At 39.9% G+C, this 22568-nt stretch overlaps 3 protein-coding genes across 3 annotated transcripts; 2 read left to right on the forward strand and 1 right to left on the reverse strand.

Annotated features, from left to right (window-relative positions):
* Positions 1 to 378: 378 nt before the first annotated feature.
* rhag (Rh associated glycoprotein) lies at positions 379 to 7904 on the forward strand. Its single transcript, XM_083899028.1, has 10 exons — positions 379 to 663; positions 3581 to 3764; positions 4035 to 4185; positions 4285 to 4432; positions 5201 to 5367; positions 5461 to 5598; positions 5678 to 5799; positions 6178 to 6251; positions 6348 to 6421; positions 6851 to 7904. The coding sequence occupies exons 1-10, from the start codon at positions 486 to 488 to the stop codon at positions 6923 to 6925; spliced, it is 1311 nt and encodes a 436-aa protein (XP_083755154.1). The 5' UTR covers positions 379 to 485; the 3' UTR covers positions 6926 to 7904.
* Positions 7905 to 10098: 2194 nt separating this feature from the next.
* LOC310934792 (uncharacterized protein) lies at positions 10099 to 11779 on the forward strand (the record flags this gene model as incomplete). Its single annotated transcript, XM_083898589.1, has 6 exons — positions 10099 to 10102; positions 10190 to 10339; positions 10440 to 10501; positions 10594 to 10683; positions 10771 to 10860; positions 10946 to 11779. The coding sequence occupies 6 exons, from the start codon at positions 10099 to 10101 to the stop codon at positions 10994 to 10996; spliced, it is 447 nt and encodes a 148-aa protein (XP_083754715.1). The 3' UTR covers positions 10997 to 11779.
* A 1128-nt stretch (positions 11780 to 12907) lies between these two features.
* Positions 12908 to 16451, reverse strand: rd3 (retinal degeneration 3, GUCY2D regulator; the record flags this gene model as incomplete). Its single annotated transcript, XM_083899129.1, has 2 exons — positions 12908 to 13265; positions 16162 to 16451. The coding sequence occupies 2 exons, from the start codon at positions 16449 to 16451 to the stop codon at positions 12908 to 12910; spliced, it is 648 nt and encodes a 215-aa protein (XP_083755255.1).
* Between the last annotated feature and the right edge of the window lie 6117 nt (positions 16452 to 22568).

Below are 22568 nucleotides of genomic sequence, written 5' to 3' on the forward strand. Positions count from 1 at the left end.
ATGAGACAAACGACGGAAATCTTGAATTCCTTTGAAAGATTTTCTTTGTATTTGAAGGTTAGTATGAAATTAAAGGAATAATATAAATATGTCAACAACTGTGGACAGTGGAAAATGAGTGGGAAGAAACAGTCATTAAGTTTTGTTTCCTCCCGTGTCCGCTCACTGGATGAGTGTCATTACGCTTGTGTTTTGCTTTGTCCCCTCTGAAGACCAGAGAGGAAACCCATCCCCAGCAGCAAACATGCAGACAGGGGGGTGTGAACCATCCAGGCTTCGGTCTTCTGCCGTCTCATTGGCCACCACCAAATCTACATCAGTTTAAAACCAGACACCACTTTCTTCTTCCCTCCCTTGACACAGCACAACCTCTAGAAACCAGGCAGTTACAGTGTCGGAGAGTGTGTGCGCGCGCGCAAGTGTGTGTGTGTGTGTGTGTGAAGGCCGCGCCGTGTGCGAGATAAGCAAGAGTTTAGTGCCTCAGGATGCCTGCGTACGCCACCAACATGAGGCTGAAGTTCCCCATCCTGGCCTTGATTCTGGAGATTATCACCATCATTCTGTTCGCCGTGTTTGTCGTCTACGACGATGGCAAAGGTCACGGGCACGAGGAGCCGTCCAACAGCACTCACCACGAGGAGAAGCCGATGGAGCTCTATCCCAGTAAGTCTGCGATGATGGAGGCTCTGTTGCTAGGAGACAAGGGGAAAAAAATCATAGATGAGACAATTGCGTGTGATGCTTTTTGCATATGTGGAAGTTTTGGGTTAAAAAAAAAAAGGGTAATCCTTGTGAAGTTTGTCTTTAAGTTGCTGAGTTGACCTGGAAAAAAAAGGGCCACTGTCTCTCATCAGAGTCCTGTTAGGTTTCCAATTACCTTGCAAACATAAATTAAAGAAGTCTGAGGGCTGTTTGTGTCTGCTGAATTCAATAAAGAGGAGTCACGGGGGTCACATTCTCACAGTCAGAGACACTCATGCATGTGAGGATCCTGCAGGGAAAAGTGTCAGGTCTCAAACTGTGGAGGTCACATGTGACTTACATTTGTACGTCTCTCGGGGCAGAGATCACAGGCGCTGAGTGTCTGTGGAGGAGAAAATAAGTCTGTGGTAAAAAAAAGCATGTTTGTCAAGGTGTTTTTGTTTATCGCGAGGAATGAATCCAGTTGACGTGGTTGCAGTTTCTTTGAGCCTTATCTTCATTAGACATTGCAGCCTCATATAACTGCACTTTAACTGCACAGAGGTCCGGATCATGGGTGGGGCAGGTGTGACCAATAGAGATTACTGAGCAGTCAGTACTGAGGCTGAGGATATCTTCAGGGTCAGATGGAATGAGTTAGCCAGTGCATACACAGGTCATTTAAGAATGCTATTAAGTCATAATTAATGACATTATCCTGGATTTATAATATGTAACTGGGATGGAAAATGTTGATTTTTATTCCCTATTAAAGATTCTTCCAAGCAAAGTCACCTAAAAAATAATCCAGAATACAAACTCACACTCACAAGCCACTTTATTAGGTACACAGAGAGTGGTCTTCTGCTCCTTGGTGCATCATGATTGTAACAAGTGGTTATTTTTAGTTTCCTTTCTTCCCCATTCTGATGCTTGGTTTGAATTTGGACTAGGTGTTTTGCATCAGAAAACTGTTGAACAGGTGTCTCGCTGAGATCACTTTCATTGTCTTATTTTATTTAGACTTTTTACACGTTAAGAAAAAAAATACATTAGCTACCAAATGCCATTATGCAGAAATATGAGTCCAAACATTCCACTGACACCACGAGGCGTGACGGTGTCAAAACAACAAGGACCACAGCTATGCAAAAATAACAACAAAACAACTCTCATAAAAAAATTAATGTATTCAGTATAGATCTAATCAATCAAACTCAAAAATAGCTCATGGAAGTAATGTTGATTCATTTTATTTATCATAAGATTGTGTAACAACCACGCCTGGATCATAAAACGTCTTATTTTCCAAGTATTTGCTTTATGAGATGTTGAAGTGACCGATGCATGTGAACAAAATATAATTTTATGTGTTTAAATGATGCAGCCCTAACTTGGTAATGTAAAAAAAAAAAAGGTTGAAGCATGTGAATATGTGCAGAATTAATTAATTAAGTGGACTCTGGAGATGATCTGCAGAAAAACACCAAAGGCAATTATAGGCATTGCTCCAGCATTTGAAGGAAAAAAAAGTTAGATGTTTACATTTTTCTTTGCACTGATTACATTGCTGCTCCACAGACTGCACTGCAGAACGTCCTGAGGGGGGATTCACCCTTCCTCTTCACTCAGCTCACCCATATCGTCACTAGATTACGATGAATTCGGAATTACCTAACATCTCTGGGCTCAGCGCCAGCTACAGTTCTGTATCTGCAGTGATCCACAAATCCACTTCAAGAGAAGCAAGACTGGGAGGCAGGGGGGAAATTATTATTTTACACATTGACTGTTGCTGTGCACATCAGCTTTTTAAAAAAACGCAGAGAAGTTTAAGACGACCACAACCGCGAATTACGAAAGGCCTTTTTTCAAAGTGGGAAAAATAACCCTATTGTTTCTACAGTAACTCATTTCACAACACGAGATTTGATGTATTTACTTTTGATCAGACGCTGGAGAATGTCGTGAAATATGACTTTAAAGCAGCGTTACGTAATGATTTTACCCTGATTTTTTTGTGTGTCTGACAGTGTGTGACACTCCCAGCTCCACCCTCTCACAAAAATAGGGTATCTCCTAATTCCAAAAATATAAAATGGCACTTGCCAAACTTGCAAACCACAAACCAATGGGTGTCTATTGCCTGCAACTTGAATTGTTTTCCACAAACAACAATCATGGAACAATCATTCCACCAACTTTAACACCTGTTTTTGGCCCAAATTTAGTCAATCAAGTAAACGTCCAAGTCGATAAAGTAGTGCTAGTGCTTGTCACGGCAGTTTTCACACCGTAAAAACAGCTCTTTGTGGTTTAATGAAAAGGTTAATCTAAGATTTATACTCCGAGAACAACTCGTCGTGTTTTGGTCGAGCAGTGATTATCAAAAGTGTACACAAAAGTGTGTCTAGTCCACACAATAGAGCCACCATCGTACGTGAAGGAAATGGAGAACTTTCCCACCACCACCTTGACATGTTTTCCATATGGCGCTCATCAACTCTCACTTTTGGGAAAACAGGAGTCGTGATTTCCCGTCTCCACTATGACCCTTGGAGGGAGTAATCCGCAGAAGGTCCTGACACCGGAGTCTGAATCGTATGCGCTTAATAAGAAAGGGCCGCAAACTCGACAGAAACAGCAGGAACATTGTCCCATTCTTACTGTGATTTAATTGCTTTTCCAGTTCACCGCTGACAATACGACTCCTGTGGAAGGAAATGACTGACGTGAAGTCCCGTAAAAACCAGTAAACTATTAATCATTTAAGTCAAAAGAATATCCCCATGAATAGGAAAGAAGTGGTAGCAAATGCCAATTCATAATCTGATTCAATTGTATGTCCTCGTTTAGCTGGGTCTGCAGCACTTGACCTCTGACCTTCTCCTCTCCACAGTGTTTCAGGACGTCCACGTCATGATCTTCATTGGTTTCGGGTTCTTGATGACCTTCCTCAAGAGGTATGGCTTCAGCAGCGTGGGAATCAACCTGCTCCTGGCCGCCTTCGGCCTCCAGTGGGGGCTCCTCATGCAGGGCCTGTGGCACCTGGACGACGGCAAGATCAAAGTCAACATCTTCAAGTAAGACTTTCTCCTAACATGAGTGACATCTACTGGTAAGAATGCAAAAGGGCTTATTTGGCCACGAAAACCAAATTAATATTGTTTGATTATACATTTATAAAGATAAACGTATCGATATATTGCATTTCTGCCCATAAAAACACTCCTAAACCTCCTGTGGGAACTGCAGATGGAGCTAGTCTTAGAACGTTTGAGTCCCATTTCCTGCTCTGGTTGTTTCACATTTCCCGTTCTTCTAATAACTTTGTGTCCTCTCACCTCCGACAGAATAATCAACGCAGACTTCAGCACAGCTACAGTCTTGATCTCCTTCGGAGCCGTTCTGGGTAAGACCAGCCCTGTGCAGCTCCTCATCATGACCGTACTGGAGATCACCATCTTCTCCATCAACGAGCATCTGGTGGCCAACGTTCTCAAGGCGAGTACTCGACGACACGTGCATGTATATCAGTGCTGACACCGCATATGTCCTCTGCGTTTAAAGTGAATTTTACTGAAATCTACTTTTCCTCTCCAGGCCAATGATGTTGGAGCGTCCATGATCATCCATGCTTTCGGAGCCTACTTTGGCCTGGCTGTTGCTCGAGTCCTTTACCGTCCAGCTTTGCGAGACGGACACGATAACGACGGATCTGTGTATCACTCTGATATGTTCGCGATGATCGGTAAGAACTTTCCACTAACTATCTCAATTCGTTACTTACGTGATTACACGTGTAATGTTTCGTTAAGCGTTTAAAGGCGCCATATGTAAGAATGTGGCCAAAAACCGTTACTACGTTCAAATTCAAAATACAGAGGTCTTTTAGGTGACGTAACTGGCAACCCGCGGTTGCTCGGCAGCTGAGACTCTACCAACTGCAATGAGTGGTAGACGGCGGTAGGTGGTGCCACATGCCAAAAACATGATTTCAAAACATAAACATGATTTGCAGTCTGCAAAAGATTTTTTTTAATGCAAATATTTTGTCTGTACTGTTGTTGTTGGTGAGTTCAGTTTGTTATATGAACATTATTCCTGAGTCTCTGTGACATATTAGGAGGATTTTAAGACCAGTTGCTTTAGATTTATTACATAATGCACCTTTAAGTTGGTTGTACTGCCATGTGAAAGAAAATCACTATAGTGCAGCCAAGTCGTGCTACAACTGTATAGTGGAAAAGCGCCATAATTCATACTCTCTATAACTTGAAATTAGATCTCCAGGAGTTCAGTGTTGGTGCCACACAGCGGAGAAGTGGCTAGCACTGTTGCCTCACAGCAAGAAGGTACAGGTTCATGACCCAGTCCCAGTCCCGATGAAAGTTCATTGCTGTCTTTCTTTGTATGAATTATCTGTGACTGATATAACAGGGAGTCCTTGCACTGACAATGTATTTCGTATTTGAACAACAAGACTGAAACAAGAGTGGATTCTTTCCTCCCAACACAGGAACCGTCTTCCTGTGGATGTTCTGGCCCAGTTTTAACTCGGCCATCGCCGACCCGGGCTACACTCAGCTCATGGCTGTGGTCAACACGTACTTCTCCCTGGCGGCGTGTGTGCTCACTGCCTACGCCGTGTCCAGCCTCGTGGAGCACAAAGGAAAACTGGACATGGTGGGGAAAAACCTTTTACTCTAAGCCATTTCTAGAAATCAGTTTTTAAAGAATATATCCAGTTATATGTTTGTTTTCCTATCTTTATTACAGGTGCACATTCAGAATGCCACATTGGCTGGCGGAGTTGCTGTGGGAACGTGTGCCGACATGAACATCGAGCCATTCGGGGCCATGCTGATTGGATTCGTGGCTGGCATCGTCTCTACCCTCGGCTTCAAATTCCTTACTGTGAGTTCAAATAAGATGTTTCCTTTCTTAATATTGAAATGTACAGTATATTTAACCAATCTTTTTTCCTCCTCTGCAGCCAATCTTGGCGTCCAACCTGGGCATCCAGGACACCTGCGGCGTCCACAATCTGCACGGCATGCCTGGCATCCTGGGCGGTTTGGCTGGTATTGTGGCTGTTGCTATGGGGAAGAAAGAAGGGTGAGGACCGTGTTACTCAGCATGTGTGCAGTAATATAAAGTGACAGTATGTCTACACTCTTAGAAATAAGGGTTCCAAAAGGGTTCTTCTACAAGGGCTGAGGTTCTACCTGGAACCACAAGAAAGGGTTTTTCAAGGGTTCTTGGTAACACTAATGGTTCCAGTAAGAACCATTTTGATCCAGAGAACCCTTTAAAAGCCCTTTCCTGAATAAAGGGTTTTAAAAGGGTTCTTGGTGGAACCCTCCAAAAGGGTTCTCCTATGAGGACAAGCCGAAGAACCGTATATGGTTCTGCTAAGCACTTTTATTTCTAAGAGTGTATGCACACACCTTGTCCAGCTCTCACAGTCCTGTCTCTTCCGCTCTCATTTTTCAGAGGCAACGCTGCCATGCAAGCTGCCGCCTTGGCTTCATCCCTCGGCTTCGCCTTGGTTGGAGGCGTCATCACAGGTGAAACACGTCACATTCAGACACCTGTGTGACTTCATATCATTCCCTCCTTTAAAATTTGGGGCCTGATCAAACAATTAATTTTCTCCTCTCCAGGTTTTATAATGAAGTTGCCGTTCTGGGGTCAGCCTCCAGACCAGAACTGCTTCGATGACTCTCTTTACTGGGAGGTGAGAAATCCCGCTCCTCATTAATGTCGACTCTCGTCTTCTGGCTGTCACATATTATTAAAAGTGGGAGACTTTGCTGTAGATGCAGGGGTTTTGAATTTATTGGATATGTGTTGTTCTTGGGGGTTATATCACACTGATGTGACTCATTTACAGCACAGTGATATGAAGAACTGATGATAATACTGTCTTATTTCTAGGGTAATAATGTGCATAATGATAGAAAATGTTGATTTTAAACTCTATAATACAGTAAATATGTCCATGTTAATGTATTCCATTGATAGTTTCTTATAGAAATTCTCATTCCAAAGTATTACTTGGATATATCTTTGGAAAAATCCTTATATTACTGTATTATTTTGTCCTTATTACCACTATTTTATTATTACAAAGGAAAATTAACACATCTTATTTCATGTTTTGCAGGTTCCTGAGGAGGAGGAGGAGAATGAGGAGAGTTTGGCTCAGGCCGATCACTCGAAGAACAAAGCAGAGGTTTAATTATCTGCCCCGGCATCATCATCATCTTCATCTTCTATTAAGCTCAAAATCAACAAGTAAAGGATTCCAATTCAGATTCAGGACGACCGCTGATCAATTTTCCACCAAAATACACTTAAATTTGTCATTTGGAGTGGCAGTAATCCTTTAAATCCTGTGAATTAATCCCAATTACACTCTGAAATGCTTTAGAATATAAATATATATATAGATATACATACCTACAACAGTCATTGGCCACAGCATTGTATTAGTCTTATGACCTCTACGGGTTTGTAAGTGTTTCTATTGTCATTTTATATTAATAACAAGCACATTTTAGTATTAGTGTGTGTATGTGTGTGTGTGTGTGTGTGTGTGTGTGTGTGTTTTTCCTTATACGTTCTTTTTTCGTGACTATTTCCTCACACCACCGGGTATTAGTGTTTCTGCTGAAGCGGACGAGTCGGAGAATCTTTGATCGGCTGCTTCACGTTACCTCACTGGAGCCCAGACGTGGGCAGGGATAGTCGCAGGACACTCTTTTATCTAAAGAACCTCTGTGTTTGTGTGTGTGTAAAGCGTGTGTTACATCCTGTCCTGACTGTTGTTTTGTTTTTTACTATTAACATCATGTATTCTTAACATGTATATACAGTGTATTTAGATGGACTGACATGGAACGTTTCGTTGAAGCCCTGATATGTCAAACAAGAGCAACTGGTACAGTTTGTCTGCCAAAGAAAAAATGAACACTGGTAAATAACCTGTTTCCACCCTCATGTTACACTATTCTCTTGTACATTTTCATTCTCGTTTTATCTCTCATGACCTCTGGTGTATTTCACAGGATTAGGAACAGGGGGACAGTTTATTTTCAGTGTTAAATCAGGGCTTTGATGAAACTGACTACAATTAAATGAAACTTATTGTTAATAAAAAAAAATTTGGTTTGTCGTTGACGTGCCAAAAAACATTAAAAAACACATTCAGATCATGTATTTTTATACAGTGGGCATTTGCCTTTTTTGTATAATATACTAATAATGTCATAATAAATATGTTTTTGTACAATACCGGAGTTTGTGTGTGTTTTTATAAAGGTGTACGGGGTTTCAACAGTAATCTTAACGTTTAAAAATGTAAAAATTAATAAATGTGTTTCCTTTTTTTTTGGCATGTTTTCATTACGAGAGATAAGTTTGAGTATTTGCAGATGTTTCTGGGGCATTTTAAGTAGCATTTATTCTATAAATCTTGTATAAAACATGCGCAAAATTAAGTTATGATTGATTTACCAAGTATATCTCTTCAACAAACAGCTGGTTTATCTGTTCAAAGTAACATAAATTGATTTTTTATTACCCACCCGAATTTCAATATCCTGTTTGTTGTTGTTATGATGTATTATTGTAAATTGGGTGATGTTAGGTTGACAACTTTAAAGTATAAAAAGTCTGAAAAAGTGTTATTTACAGCCCCAACTTACATTTTAAAAGGTAAACATGGTATGTAATAATAATGAATCATTTTATATTACATTATATATACATTCAAGTATTCACTCCATGTAATTTCAAGTATTTTGTGTTTATTATTCTTATAAAACTTTTAAGTTATGACTGTTTTTCACATCAAATCAAGAATATAGTCCTAACTGACGACAAACTGTACAGAATCCGTTCAAAGACACAAATATTGTACAAAGCATATGAATGAGAGCGTGTCGTCCTGGTGGCCGGTGGAGGGCGCTGTGACGGTTTCCCATCACCTGCTTACTCTCTTGTTCGGAACGTCGCCTGCCGCGGTGCGTCACGGGATACAAAATGTCTGCCCCGAATGTGAGCTAATGCTAATTAACGAGCGAAAACACTCACATACACGCGAATAAATCTAAAGTTCGTGGTTTTTCTCTGAGCAGCTGTGCTGTCAGTGAACACACGGCATGTTAACTACCTGAGGTTTAAACCATGGTAAGTACAACACTCCTCATTCAATCAATAAGAGTCGTTTATTTAATATCTTTATAGCACTTTGTAGCTTTAGCTTGGTAAAGCCATGTTACTGACGCGCTAAACAGCAGATAAATTACAATTACTGCACCGAAACAATTACAAATGACATACTTTAGTGTTTCCCCTGAGGATATTAATTTGAAGTAATAGCGTAACTTTAATGTGTGTATTTTTATTAGATTTTACAGCAGCGCAGGTGAGATTTCAGTGATCCTGTCACAGATGTCGACACATACGTGTTGATTCTAGTAAAGTTAATGCACGTAAGACTGAACTAAATACTGAATTATGTAGTTTAAAGAGTGTGTCAAGAATTGTAAGGTGAATAAGTTTATTTTAATTGCAACATGATGGTATATGTATGAGGTTTGTGATATTGCTTACTGTTGTGTTGAATATCTGCATATTGACAACTGTTTTAATAACTAGTCATGGCGTAAGCACTGGTGTTGATATGCAGATATGATTTTTGGATGGATGTAGGGCTGCAACTAAGGATTATTTTCATAATCTTGATTAATCAAGTGTCTGGTCTGTAAAATGTCAGAAAATGTTGATCAGTGTTTACCAAACCTGGAAATGATGATGATCTCAAATGTCCAAACCAGAAAGATACAGTTTTAATAATTTCACAAAGATACCAGGAACTATTCATATTTAAGAAGCTGAAAAGTCCAAAAAGCTTGTTTTAATATTGATAAAACACTCAAACTGATTAATCAATTGTCAATATAAATTATTAATTTTATTTAGCAATAGATGTGTGTACCATATCTATTAATGTTGTTTTTTTCACTTTCTTTCATATGTGTTTGTGTAGTCGACTAAAGCAGAGTGTCGAGTGTCCAGCTCAAGTTCCAGAACAGAAGAAAGGAGGAGATCAAGAAGCGAAGGCAAGACAACCACAGACACAGACAGATCAAAGAGTCTATTAGTGCAGCAGACGTCTGTCGTCTGTCTCTGTTTCTCTTAACATCGTCACCACTGGTCTGAAAACCATCAAATCGTTGTCCTCTCCCTGTTTCCTTTAGCTTAATGTGTGTTCTGTCGTTTTTCTCACAATATCATAATATACTAATACATACTATAGTTGTGCACTATGTGATTGTGAATTGTCTCATTTGCAATTATGAATACATTCAATTATTTTTGTCTACAAAAATACTAGAAACTGAGCAAATGAGTTTCTTTATCAGCTTCATTGTTATGTGGTTTTGTTTCAACCTTTTACTCTAATCTCTAAATATATTTTCTTTATTTTATAACCAAGGGCGGGAAAAAGGGAAGCGGAAGCGCAGCCGTAGTAGATCTTCCTCCTCCTCCAGTTCATCTTCGTCATCTTCATCCGCATCATCGGCCTCCTCGTCCTCCTCTTCATCACACTCATCCAGTTGCAGTCAAAGTAGCTCTAGTAGCAGTGGTAAGCGACAACTTTTCTAAAAATTGATTGCACATTTTATGAATATAATCATCATAAAATCCATGATTAAATTATCTTATTTTTGTTGTTGTTGTTTTAGACTCCCGCAGTAAATCCAGGAAGCAGTCTAAGAAAAGGAAAAAGGAGAAACAACACAAAAAAGTACATTCATTTCCTTCAATTTTTGAATTTTTAGGGGATGGCAGGTGTTCTTAAGTCACTCCCTGAAAATGTGCTTGTGTGTTGTTAAACAGAAAGGGAAAAAAGAAAAGCGGCATAAGCGCAAAAAAGACAAGAAAGCCAAAGGAGGAGAGGAAAATGCAGGACCTGTACAGATCTCCAAGGTAAAATACATTTATCACCTTTGAGCTTAAACTCACTGAAGCACAATATTTAAGAAACTTCCAGATTGAACGTTGTTTTTCTTTCAGTACTTGAAGGACAAGAAAAAAGGCAAGTACAGCATGATCTCGGGGAAGAAAATAAAGATGAAAGTGAAGAAGTCAAAGAAAGACAAACAGGTAAGGTCTAATGAACTAATGTCCACATATCTGTTATGTGAATTGATTTGCCTTGGCTCACCCTGTCCCCTTTTTTTTGTAACAGCGAGATAAGAATCGTGCAGAACTCCTGGAGTTCTTGAACTCTACTGTGTGATGCCACAGTGGACGCCGCTCGTGTTGTAGTCGGGCTTGGACACAGCCGCAGAACTCAGGGAACACCGACTGAGGCGTTGCAGGAGAACCAAACCGAGGACATTTCTGAGGAAGGAAGATGTGGTGAATATACCCTGAATAGACACACGGGGGCAGCACTGAGTCCTTTGGAGGAAAGGAGCTGTTGCTCTCGCAGCACAGCGACATGTCGGTGTCCTGGTTTCCCCAGTCCTTCAGCCTTTACTGAACATGAGAGTTGAAATAGGATGAACGGCCAGCGATTGACATCTCGACTTTGCATGTGGTCAGCACAGATTCAGCGTTGCACTGATATTATCACATTCAAAGTGGACATGGTCATCTACATTTCTGCACCAGACCCAGAGGGATAATCTGTTTGTCGTTGGGTCAAGGTTGTTGTTGTTGTCAGGCTGATGTTACCATTATCCACCCTGCAACTCCACCACAGATTCTTCACGCGCAGATTTATGCTACGAACAACTTTGTGCAGAAAGGACGGAGCTGCAGAGATCTGCTGAACAAATTTCTGATATTTGCCGTCATGAGTCACATGATACAATGAAGTGAATGAGATTTTCATTCAACTCCCTCTGAAGCCACAACTTACTATATATTCCCCCCCCTGATATATCTCGTAGTCTTCCCCCAGGACCTGTGAACAGACTTTGATGTGTAAACTACATGAAGATCTTGAAAGTGATAGATATATTTTTTTTAACCTGGTGGCTGTGTCAATCATTGTCAGCTTTACTTAAATTAGTACAGTCAAATGATGTATAAAAAACAGTGGGAATCAGTGTGAACCTTGTATCGACATCATAGTTTAGTTTGTGAAAAGCTTGGTATGCGTGTACGACACACTCGTAACATTCATCACTACGTTCATGAGTCATTTCTTTTTTTATTAATTTGAAATACAAAACACAGTTATCGTTAATGTCTCCAACTTGTATAAAAATGATGATGGAGTATTAACCCCATCGTGTACTGTTGTATTTTTGCTGTGAGGAAAAAACGGCAATAAACTACTGGAAAGATTTTTTACGTGGAAGTGCGTCATTGAAACGTTTCTTTGCACCGTTTTCTTCTGCAACACCTCCTGCGACACCTCCTCCTCCTCCTCCTCGCAGATAGAGACCACAGATGGGAAGCTTTCAGTTCTCTCTGACCTTGAACGGTGAACAATAGTGCAGCAGTGGAGAGAGTGTGACTCACTCTCTAAATGATGTGAACGTGAAAATTGATTATTGTGAATACAGTGAGGAACATGTAGACATAAATCTCATAAAATGAAGATAACATTCTCCTCTTCTCATTCCTGTAGTATTACGTGCAGTAACATGACCATTTTCTCTTGCAAGAAGAACGCCTGTGAATCAAGTAAAACTGTCAGGCTGCAGGAAGTTTATCTTTGTGTTTTCGATGCCAAAAAATCTTAAAAATGTCTGAAGGCGTCACTGTAAGAGGTCATAATCTCACACAGTCTTTGTGCTTGTGCTGAAAATGAGTAGTCATAAAGTACCGCTCATCTGAAAAAGACAGATGAAATCAGTTTTTCCCAAACAACCCACTTTTTAAAATGCAAATCTGTGTTAAGTGTAACATTTTTGACTATTTGTAACACCTAATATGAAATAAACCAGCCATTTCCATGAGATAAATGTTTGAGAAATGAGTTGCAACTTAATGTTATGCATTAAAATGCATGACTCTTAACTGAAAGGCTGGAAAAAACGGATCTGCGGGTCCCGACAGTCTCTGGGAATGACTGTAGATTAAATGCTGAGTTGGTCTCATACAAAACATGGATGACAGGATTCATCCTCTCTTCCTTGGTGCACACCAGCATTAACATCCAAGAGATCGGCATCAGAGCCGTGAAGACCCCTCATCAAACCACCCTACTTCTGCTCGCTCCTTTGTATCTGAAGTCGGGCATGCTCCACACTCTGCCCTCCCCCTCCATCCCTCTCTCCACGTCCCCCGACACCGTCTTGAGGTCGCTGAGCCCCGCCCCCTCGGACACGGCCGTGGTCAGGCCCAGCGTGCTCCCGAACGGGTTGATCCTGATGCGGGACCGGAAGTTCACGAGGGACATGCTCATGGCGCGCTTGTTGTTCCACTGGCGAGCGAGCCGCTGCGCCTCCTGCTCCTCCTTCAGGTGGTCCAGGGCCTCGAGGAGGACGGAGCGGAACAGGCCGGACACCTCCTGCACCTCGGGCTCATTGGCCTGCATGACCTCTCTGAACCTGGGCACAACAAAGCACACAGATTACTGAAGGGTAAATATTGACTACTGTCCTTTTCTTTCACAATGTTTTTACCCTTTGTATTATGAAAACATTTGTGTCGAGAAAGTTTCATCCTTTTGTATTCTGTAGTTTTTTCTTGTCACATCAAAGTAACTTTTGGTTATTTCTACTTTCCAGCTGCATCCATGGAACATTCACAGATGCTTCCTGTAACTGGGAAAAGTAAATAACACATAACTGAATCGATTTTTGCAGATCTGGCTGACGGACGTCCAGAACCTGCATGAACCTTAAAGGTATATCACACAAAAACCATGTGATGCATTACAAAAACGTGATAAATGTGCATGGGATGGCAAATGACAGCGTGAATCACAGTAATCAGCACCTCCAGCAGCAGCAGCAGTGTGAGCAGCTCCCTCGTCTCCTAACAAGACCTAACGAGAGGAGCTGACAAGCCTTTAAATAGACGGAAAAACGCCTGTTTGGGGAAACCGATTCCCACTGTTCGGGGCTTCCAGCCAACTGATGATTTACCTTCTTTGTTCTGCTCAGACCTGAGCCACAGAGAAGAGGAGTATGATCGATAATCACTGTGTATCTAACCAGAGCATTAAGACATAAAGTGAAAGCTTCATTAAAAGGTACAAGGCGTCATTTTACCCTTTTTTAAATTGATGAATAAATTATCAAATAAAACGATGACCACATAATTATTGAATTATTAAAACCACCAAAAATAAGTGGTTGCAGTCGTATCTGATGTGGTTTATCAGCAGGAATATACGACATGGAAGCAACAAACAGGTTTTTCTTTTAATATAAATTTTAAAAAAAGAGTTCAACTTGAAATATAAAGACGTGTTTGATTTTCCAACTCAATCAGGAATTTATTGACCGTCATACTACAGACAAATATCCCTTGAGAGAATGTGTGCTGTGTGGTGCTGCACTTATTTATTTATTTATTTATTTATTTATTTATTTATTTATTTATTTATTTATTTATTTATTTATTTATTCATTTATTCATTTATTCATATATTTTAACCATGGTATATAATTATGTAGATAAAATAATTATCTATAATTTTCTGTCATTAAACATTAACCCTTTAAGGTACAACTCAACCATTTGGTAGACCACACTTTAAGTCACTATATCTCATTGAAAAATGCATCAAGCTGAACTCACTAACACTAAATCTTGTTCTGGTTACAAAATGGTTTACAGGACAGACCACGGTCAACGTCCATGAGTGATATCATATGCAGCCTAATCCAACTTTAATACGGTCCCTCAGTTACACTTCACGCCCACTGGGACATGCGAGAGCTCCTCTTTCACGCAGCTAATTAAAAATCTACTGTCAATGCTCCTCTAGGCGCACGGGTCGTGATATGTGTGACTCCCATTAGCTCCTCACTTCCCTCACCCACATTATCACCTCTCTCTCTCTCTCACACTGCTGTTGCTGCTGCTGCTTATTTCTTGTCCAACACAAACAGGACTCGTGAGACCCAACACGAGCTCAGGGTGAAATCTGACGCAGATTAACGGACATGAAGGACAAAGTAGGACACGAGAAGAGCATGATGACTTTGTCTTGGTGCCAAAATTTGGCCACCAAATGGTGGGGGGAAAAATCGATTCACATAGGAATCACAATTCTAATCATCCACGATTCTGAATCGATTCATTTTTTCTTCATTTTTTTCTAATTAAAAGTGCATTATGTAATAAATCTAAATCAACTGGCCATAAAATCCTCCTAATATGTCACAGAGACTCAGGAATAATGTTCATATAACAAACTGAACTCAACAACAGTACAGACAAAATATTCACATTAAAAAAATCTTTTACAGACTGCAAATCATATTTATGTTTTGAAATCATGTTTTGGCATGTGGCGCCACCTACCGCAGTCTACCAATCATTGCAGTCAGTAGTGTCTCAGCTGCCGAGCAACCACGGGTTGCCAGTTACGTCAGAAAACGAAACCTAAAAGACCTCTGTATTTTGAATTTGAATGTAGTAACCGTTTTTGGCCACGTTCTTACATATGGCGCCTTTAAGTTTCTATTTTGAAAAACCACACAAACCAAACACCAGTTTGTGTTATTTGTGTACAGTTTATTTTTGTAACTACTGGGAGAAAAATCAGCTAGTCTAAGCTTTTATTTGTGCAAGTTATTTTTTTTGTACAGTAAGTAAGTTTTTATTTGTTTTGAATGAATAAATGTTCACTTTTGTCTTAAGTTTGCCTTTGTGTGATCACATTATCACATTGTCTTATACAAACTGTATTGTTTTGATGCCATAATTTGCCTTAACACACTATGCATTGTATCAATTTTTGAATCGAGAATCGATTTTGAAACCAATCGTGACCCTAAGAATCAGAATTGAATCGAATCGTGAGACACCCAAAGATTCACATCCCTAATAGGGCCGGCCCTGGTTAGTTGGAGTATAGCACGTGTCAAACTCAAGGCCCGGGGGCCAGATGTGGCCCGCCACGTCATTTTATGTGGCCCGCGAGTGATTAATTGGTCTCAAAAATCGGTGTTAAAATAGGTCTATGCTGCTTTAAGACGCGTGTTGACCATAAACCACACCTATAATACATCATATTTGTAACTTGAATACGTAATAAATACAGAAAGTTATTTCGCAATATGTTGCAGTAGTAGTTTACATTATATTTGCTTCCATTTAGTTCCATTTATTCTGTATGACAGTTACATTTGGCCCTTTGAGGGTAGCCATGATGGTATGCTGATGTGGCCCTCAGTGAAAAATAGTTAGACACCCCTGAAATATAGGACAACATCACGTTTATCATGTTTATTCAACAAAGTGTCTCAACACTTGTCTTCACGTCCTTACTTGAGTATGACCAGTCCACAGCAGGACGGCGGCACCTTGGAGCAGAGCTCCTCCAGGCCCAGCCTCTCCCCGGTGCTGACGCTGTAGGAGGATCGAGGCGTGCTGGCCAGCCAGCTGTAGTCCACGCCGGTCTTGATGCGCCGGTACTCGTTGTCCCTGTCCCTCTGGTGCCTCTCGGCCTCCTTCAGCTGCCAACTGAACTCCAGCATCAGGGTGTCGCTGACCACGTCGGCCGGATCGCGCCGGGCGCCCCGGTAATGGGGCTCGTTCCAGCTGAACCAGGAGGCCATGACCTTTTTTTGCGTCCTCCTCCGCGGTCCACTGAGCTGAGGAGGCCAATCAGAGGCGAGTCACCACACTGAGATGATCAGCTCACAATAAAAGCTCCGAGTCTGCACAGTAGATTTAGTGCATTTATTAAAAGTAACGAGACTGTCTGAAAAGGTCAAAACAGTCATTTACGCCTCTGCACTTCTTTTTTTTTATTATTATTGCAGAGCTTGAAATATGAGTCAGATAAAAATTAAGCGAACATGACAGATAACTAAACAGAAACGTGTCGTTGACTTAGTTCCGTTGATTAAATGTGTTTTCTCCAGAGGACACTGTGTTCTTTCTTACTTTCTTTGTACATATAACATTTTAAAAGAAACTAATAGATTCAAACGCATTCATGCTCACATTCATTATTGAAAAATTACTCTCCTTGGATTGATTCCCTTAAGTCTTAAAGGTCCAATATGTAACTCCTGTGCTGTTCTGTAACCCCAGGGCCGGCCCAAGGCATAAGCGAACTGAGCCGCTGCTTAGGGCCCCATGACCACTAGGGGGCCCCCAAGAGCAATTAACTAAAAAAAGTTTGGATTGCTGTAGTTTATTTAGAATTTTTCTCCCCATTTTTTTTTGATTATTTAACTTTATATTTTATTTATAAACCATTTTTATTACCTTGTTCCGGGTGCCTCTGTTGATTTACATTATTATTTGAGTATTTGTTTATTTTATTTAATGCTGTGTTTTTTATATAATATAAAATGTTGTTATACATATAAAAGTCTAATCTTTGTATTACAGGAGTGTATTTTGAATCTTTTTGAATCTTTTTTGCTCAGGGCCCCATGGAGGCTTGGGCCGGCCCTGTGTAACAGACACCTCAGGTGACCCAGCAGAGCTTCAGACAGGACGACTTTCGCTCCATATTCCAACTGCCAATGGCTGCCGTCGCGCTTTACTAGCGTAGCTGTTATACTTCAGTCGTTACATAAATCTGATTAAAGCCCCCCCCCCCCCCTCCCATTAGAGGATAATGGAGGTTGTGGTCCTTCTGACAATCATGGGTTCTGATTTTAGGCTGATTTGAAGAGATTATCTGGCCAAATTATCCTGTAGTATGAGGGATTAACCTGAAGTATTAAACATGTTTGATATTGAGGGGCGTGAGCAGAAACCCACGGATGTTGCATACTTTTGTTTCGAACCGTAAGTTGATCCACATCCACAACAGCTGTTAACTGACGACGCGGTGAGTCCGCCTCCGTGTCCGTTTATATTCTGAATTCATGTTAAATCACGCGAGTTTCTGCGAGATGTCACGTCGTTTGATCGAGTCCTCGACTGGATCGTCCAGATTGTGCTTTCTCAGGATTAAAACGTTGAAAGTCAGATTTGGAAATCCTCTAGTCTGCGGCAGGATTAAGCTGTGTCTCCACAGACACGAAAAACTGAGAAAGTCGTGTGGAGTTGAGTTGTGTGACGTTCATTAAAAAGGAAAAGTTACATATACAGCTTTAAATAGAGGTGATGATTTGCATCCACACTTGAATCAGGATTCATTTAAGTTTAGTTTTTTTTTCAAATGTAAAGCTAAAATGTGACGTGACTCTGTCTAATCCTGCATTCATGTGTTCACTGATTTATATAAGAGTCTCTGCTGCTTTCACAACAGTCAGTCCTGCTCTTAAGTCTGAGCTGATTAAACCTGAGACACACACACACACACACCCCCCACACACACACACACACACACTACAGCATCAGTATCAGATGATTTTACAAATGTGATCTTAAATTATTTACTTATCTTGAGTTCAGAGCTTTTATTCTGAAAAAAAAAAAATCTGAACTTATTCAAATGAGTTTATGTTGCTGGAATTGACAGTTAACCTAAACTAAACGTTTGGTTTGAAAAATAGAAATAAAAACACTGCTGTTGTCATGGACAGACAGACTGAATGAGTAAATGTCAGTAAAATAACTACTTGCATAATTAGGATCAAAGGAGAAGCAGTAATTCTTAAAATGTAAATAATGCATAATAAATATTAACAGTACGAGTACGTTTCTCACACTTCTGCCTGATGAAGAAACCATGTTTTGGCCCAAATATTCAATTACTTACAAACAAAACTGTTGCTGTATTAATTTTCAAAGAGATGAAATGAATGTAATCTGTATACATTTAATAGTAAATACCACAATAATAGGGACGCACAACATTGTAAACAACTGTTGACCAAATAATGGTACAGTCCAAACCGAGTCTATGGCAACAAGACTTTCTGTTCCTTCTAGAAGAGAAAGTGTTGTGTAACAAGTCAAGAGAACAAGCTCAATCCAGATTTGGTCATTTCATTAAATTATAGTAAATAAGTACGTCTATATTTATATTTGTACTCGTTTTTTTGTTGGGTTAATGTTAAATGATCATATTTTCTACAGATTAAATAAGCGTGCTGGATATTTCCTTAACAATACAACTTTTGGTCAATAAAACCCAGAGAAAACCAAGAAATATCTACTATATTTTGACATAAAAACATACAATAAAGACCAAGAAAAGAAACTATGTGCTGAGTTGTTTAACAGAATATTTGCAGATCCAAACTGACGACAGGTCAGGTCTTTCCTTCCTGTGTCATGTCCATCTGTTCCTGGGACAAAAATAATTCAGCGACGAGGAAAAATGTCCTTTTTTTTCCTCTTTTTTTTAAAAAACATTTTCGTCTCATCTGTTCACGCTGTAACCTGAGCATGAACGCACAGTGATAATAATGAAATATAAATAAAGAAATGAATAGTCTTACCTCAGGGTTTGCGCTTCTTTTTTTCTCAAGTTGTCCTTGGACTAAAGATTAAAAAATACAGTGAAACAAAATTTTAAAAAATAAAAACTCCCAAGAAAACAAGAGAAGAGAAGAAGAGCTGCTGATTGAAAAGAGAGAAGAGAAATGGTTTCTCTCTCTCTCTCTCTGCTCTTCTGTCCTCTCACAGTCCTAATGTATTATCTCCTCCTCCTCCTCCCAGGAGCCTCTCTGACCTGCCTCTACTTGTTGCAGGAGGTTTGAGGAAGGGAGGGAGGAGGAGGAGGAGCAGCAGCATCTCTGATGGGAGCCACTGGATCACGGCCCATGATGAAGAGCTTATGTAGCGTCTTTTCTTTCTTTTTTTTTTACGATTTGCCGTTGCCATAGCGACGCTCATAAGCCTTTTTGTCCACAACGAGCTCCATCAGCCGAACGGGAACTAGAGAGGGAGATGAAGAGGGAGATAAAGGGGACGGAGAGAGAGGGAGAGAGAGGGAGAGAGGGAGGGAGGGAGAGGTAAATGAAAGGGTGCACTTTAAAGGACAGGGTTAGCGTGAGCTGCGGCATCAGTGCACCTGTGGAAATGAACTTCCTGCTCATAATGAGTCTCATTGGCCTCAGCACATAAACGCAGCATGTGTGTGTGTGTGTGCATGTACTTGTCTGTAATAGGCTGTGAGGACATCTTCACACATCTTTAAAGAGCTTTTTTCTGAAGCGTAAGACTTTAGTTTTATGGTTCGTGTTGCAGTTATATTTAGGTTGTTATTATATGCAGATGTGTGTGTGTGTGTGTGTACTTGTATTTCTTATTCTTTGGGACCTTTTCTGACCTTGTCCGGACCAGAACCTGGTTTCTGAGGAACTAGAGAGATCAGGGATAGTTGTTGTTGTTTAAGGTGTCTAAATAATGTGTGTGTGTGAGACCGAGAGGACCAAAAATCATATAAACCTTATGAAGTGAGGACATTTTGGTTTATTTTGGGTGTTTTTGGTGGATAAAAACCTGGTTTTAGGGTTAGGGTTATAGGGTAAGAGGATGCATTATGTCGATGAGTGTCCTCACTATGAATGAAGTGTCCGTGTGTGTGATGCAGATGATGGATAAACACACAGAGAGAGAGAGAGAAGATTGAATGTGCAGTCGCTGTGTAGGTGGATATCAAGGTTTGTTGGCTCATTCTCTGTGTAGGCAGGTGTGTGAGAGCCGCTTTAACCCCAGATGCTTCTCCTTCTGCACATGTTCACAAAAACCTCCTCTTCCTCCTCCTCCTCCTTCTCCTCTTCCTCCTCCTCCTGCTGCTGCTGCTTCCTCTGCGGAAATAAAAAAGCTGCGTGAACTTTGAACTTGGCGCCGAAGCATAAACAACCATCACTGTTGACAGGAAAACAGTTACAAAACCAGCTCATTTCATACCACTTAAATTGCTGTGAGCACTTTCTGTCAGTGAATAATATTATTAATAATTAAAATGCAAAATGCTTTAAAATGTAATAGCAACTGCGTGTGAAGTAAATGCACAAATGCACAAATGCAAATACTGAGTGTTGGTTAGTCATCACATGTAAATGAGTGAAATGAGTATTTTATTACTTGCTTGATTTACAATGTCAGTAAACCTTTTTCCTCAGGAGTTAATGGTCTGAATCTGTAGTTTTAATTTTGTAAGACATTTCAGCTGTGATTCAGTGGACAGAGAGGGTTGTCTTCTTCTTTATGGCAGGTCAGGGGTTTGATCCCCAACTCCTTTCGTCTTGTGAGACATAAAACGCTGCAATTATGGAATGCAATGTCTGAGTTTATATGAATTTCCTGCTACACTCCTTAGTGTTTTTCTAGTCTTGATGAGCAGCAGCAGCAGCAGCAGCAGCAGCAGCAGTGTAGTTCTGTGTCTCAGCTCTAAAAGCAGGACAGATGGCGGGCAGGTTAATCCAAACAGAAGGCAGCACAAATCCTCTTAAGTGATTCCCTCTATCAATCCCGTGTTCACCTCGCTCGGCGAAGCAGCCTCTCCTGACGCTGCTGTTGTTTGCTGTGCACACACACACACACACACACATATGTGACACATTATAAGAGCCTGACTCATATCAGTGAATGTGTTGTGTGTCACTTAAACAGGTGGTGTTTATTACATTTTGGACTCTTCCTGAGGGCGTTCAGTGTAGTTATGTCACACGCAGAGACACAATAAAACTGTCAGTGAGTTTGTCCGCTTTAGATTCATTTATCAGACTAAATCGTGTGCTTTCTTTGTTTTCGCGGACCCTGTAAGTATGTTATGTCTCAGTTTGTGTCGCTCTGTGATGATATTGGCACCTGGATTGAACTCTGTAACGTCTTTCTCTTGTTGATGTTTTCAGGACACTCAGATCGCATTAAAATGATAGGACATTAAAACATAGGATAATAAAAAAAGACAAAGAAAATGAATACAGGAAATCCACAAAAGCTCCCTCCGTTAATCATTGGCTTAGGGATGACATGTCTTATCTAAAATTAGAAAAGATTAAATATTCTCTGAGGGATGACTCACTTGATGGGAGCTCTTTTTAACTTTCTTCATTTCTCTCCCATCTTTATCTCTTGACTGATTAATCCCCCTGCTTTTTTTTATCTATTTATTTACTTACTTACCTATTGATGTATTTTTTATTTTAATTCTCTGCTTATTTTGTCGTTTTGTTGATCTTGGAAAATCAGACGCGGGCCCCCGAAAAAAATATGTGACAAAAACATCATACTATACTATGTCGTCCAAAATTTGACAATTCTTGGGAAAAACATTTTTTGGCCCAAAATGGGATAAAATACATCATAGTATACTATGTCGTCCAAAATTGAAAAAAAAAATTGAAAAAACAATTTTGGTCCAAAATTTGACAAAAACGTCATACTATACTATGTCATCCCAAATATGAAAAAAATTTTGAAAAAAAAAAATTTGGTCCAAAATTTGATAAAAATGTCATACTATACTATGTCGTCAAAATTTGAAACATTTTTGAAAAAAAAAAAAAAAATTTGGTCCAAAATTTGATAAAAATGTCATACTATACTATATCGTCCAAAATTTGAAAAAAAAAAAATTGGTCCAAAATTTGATTAAAAAAAACTTCATACTATACTATGTCGTCCCAAATTTGAAATTTTTTTGGGGAAAAAAAAAAGTTGGTACAAAATTTGATTAAAACGTCATACTATACTATGTCGTCAAAATTTGAAACATTTTTGAAAAAAAAAAAAAATTTGGTCCAAAATTTGATAAAAATGTCATACTATACTATATCGCCAAAATTTGAAAAAAAAAAAATTGGTCCAAA

This window comes from Microchirus variegatus (genome assembly GCF_963457635.1).
Source record: "Microchirus variegatus genome assembly, chromosome: 12".
NCBI lineage: Eukaryota > Metazoa > Chordata > Actinopteri > Pleuronectiformes > Soleidae > Microchirus > Microchirus variegatus.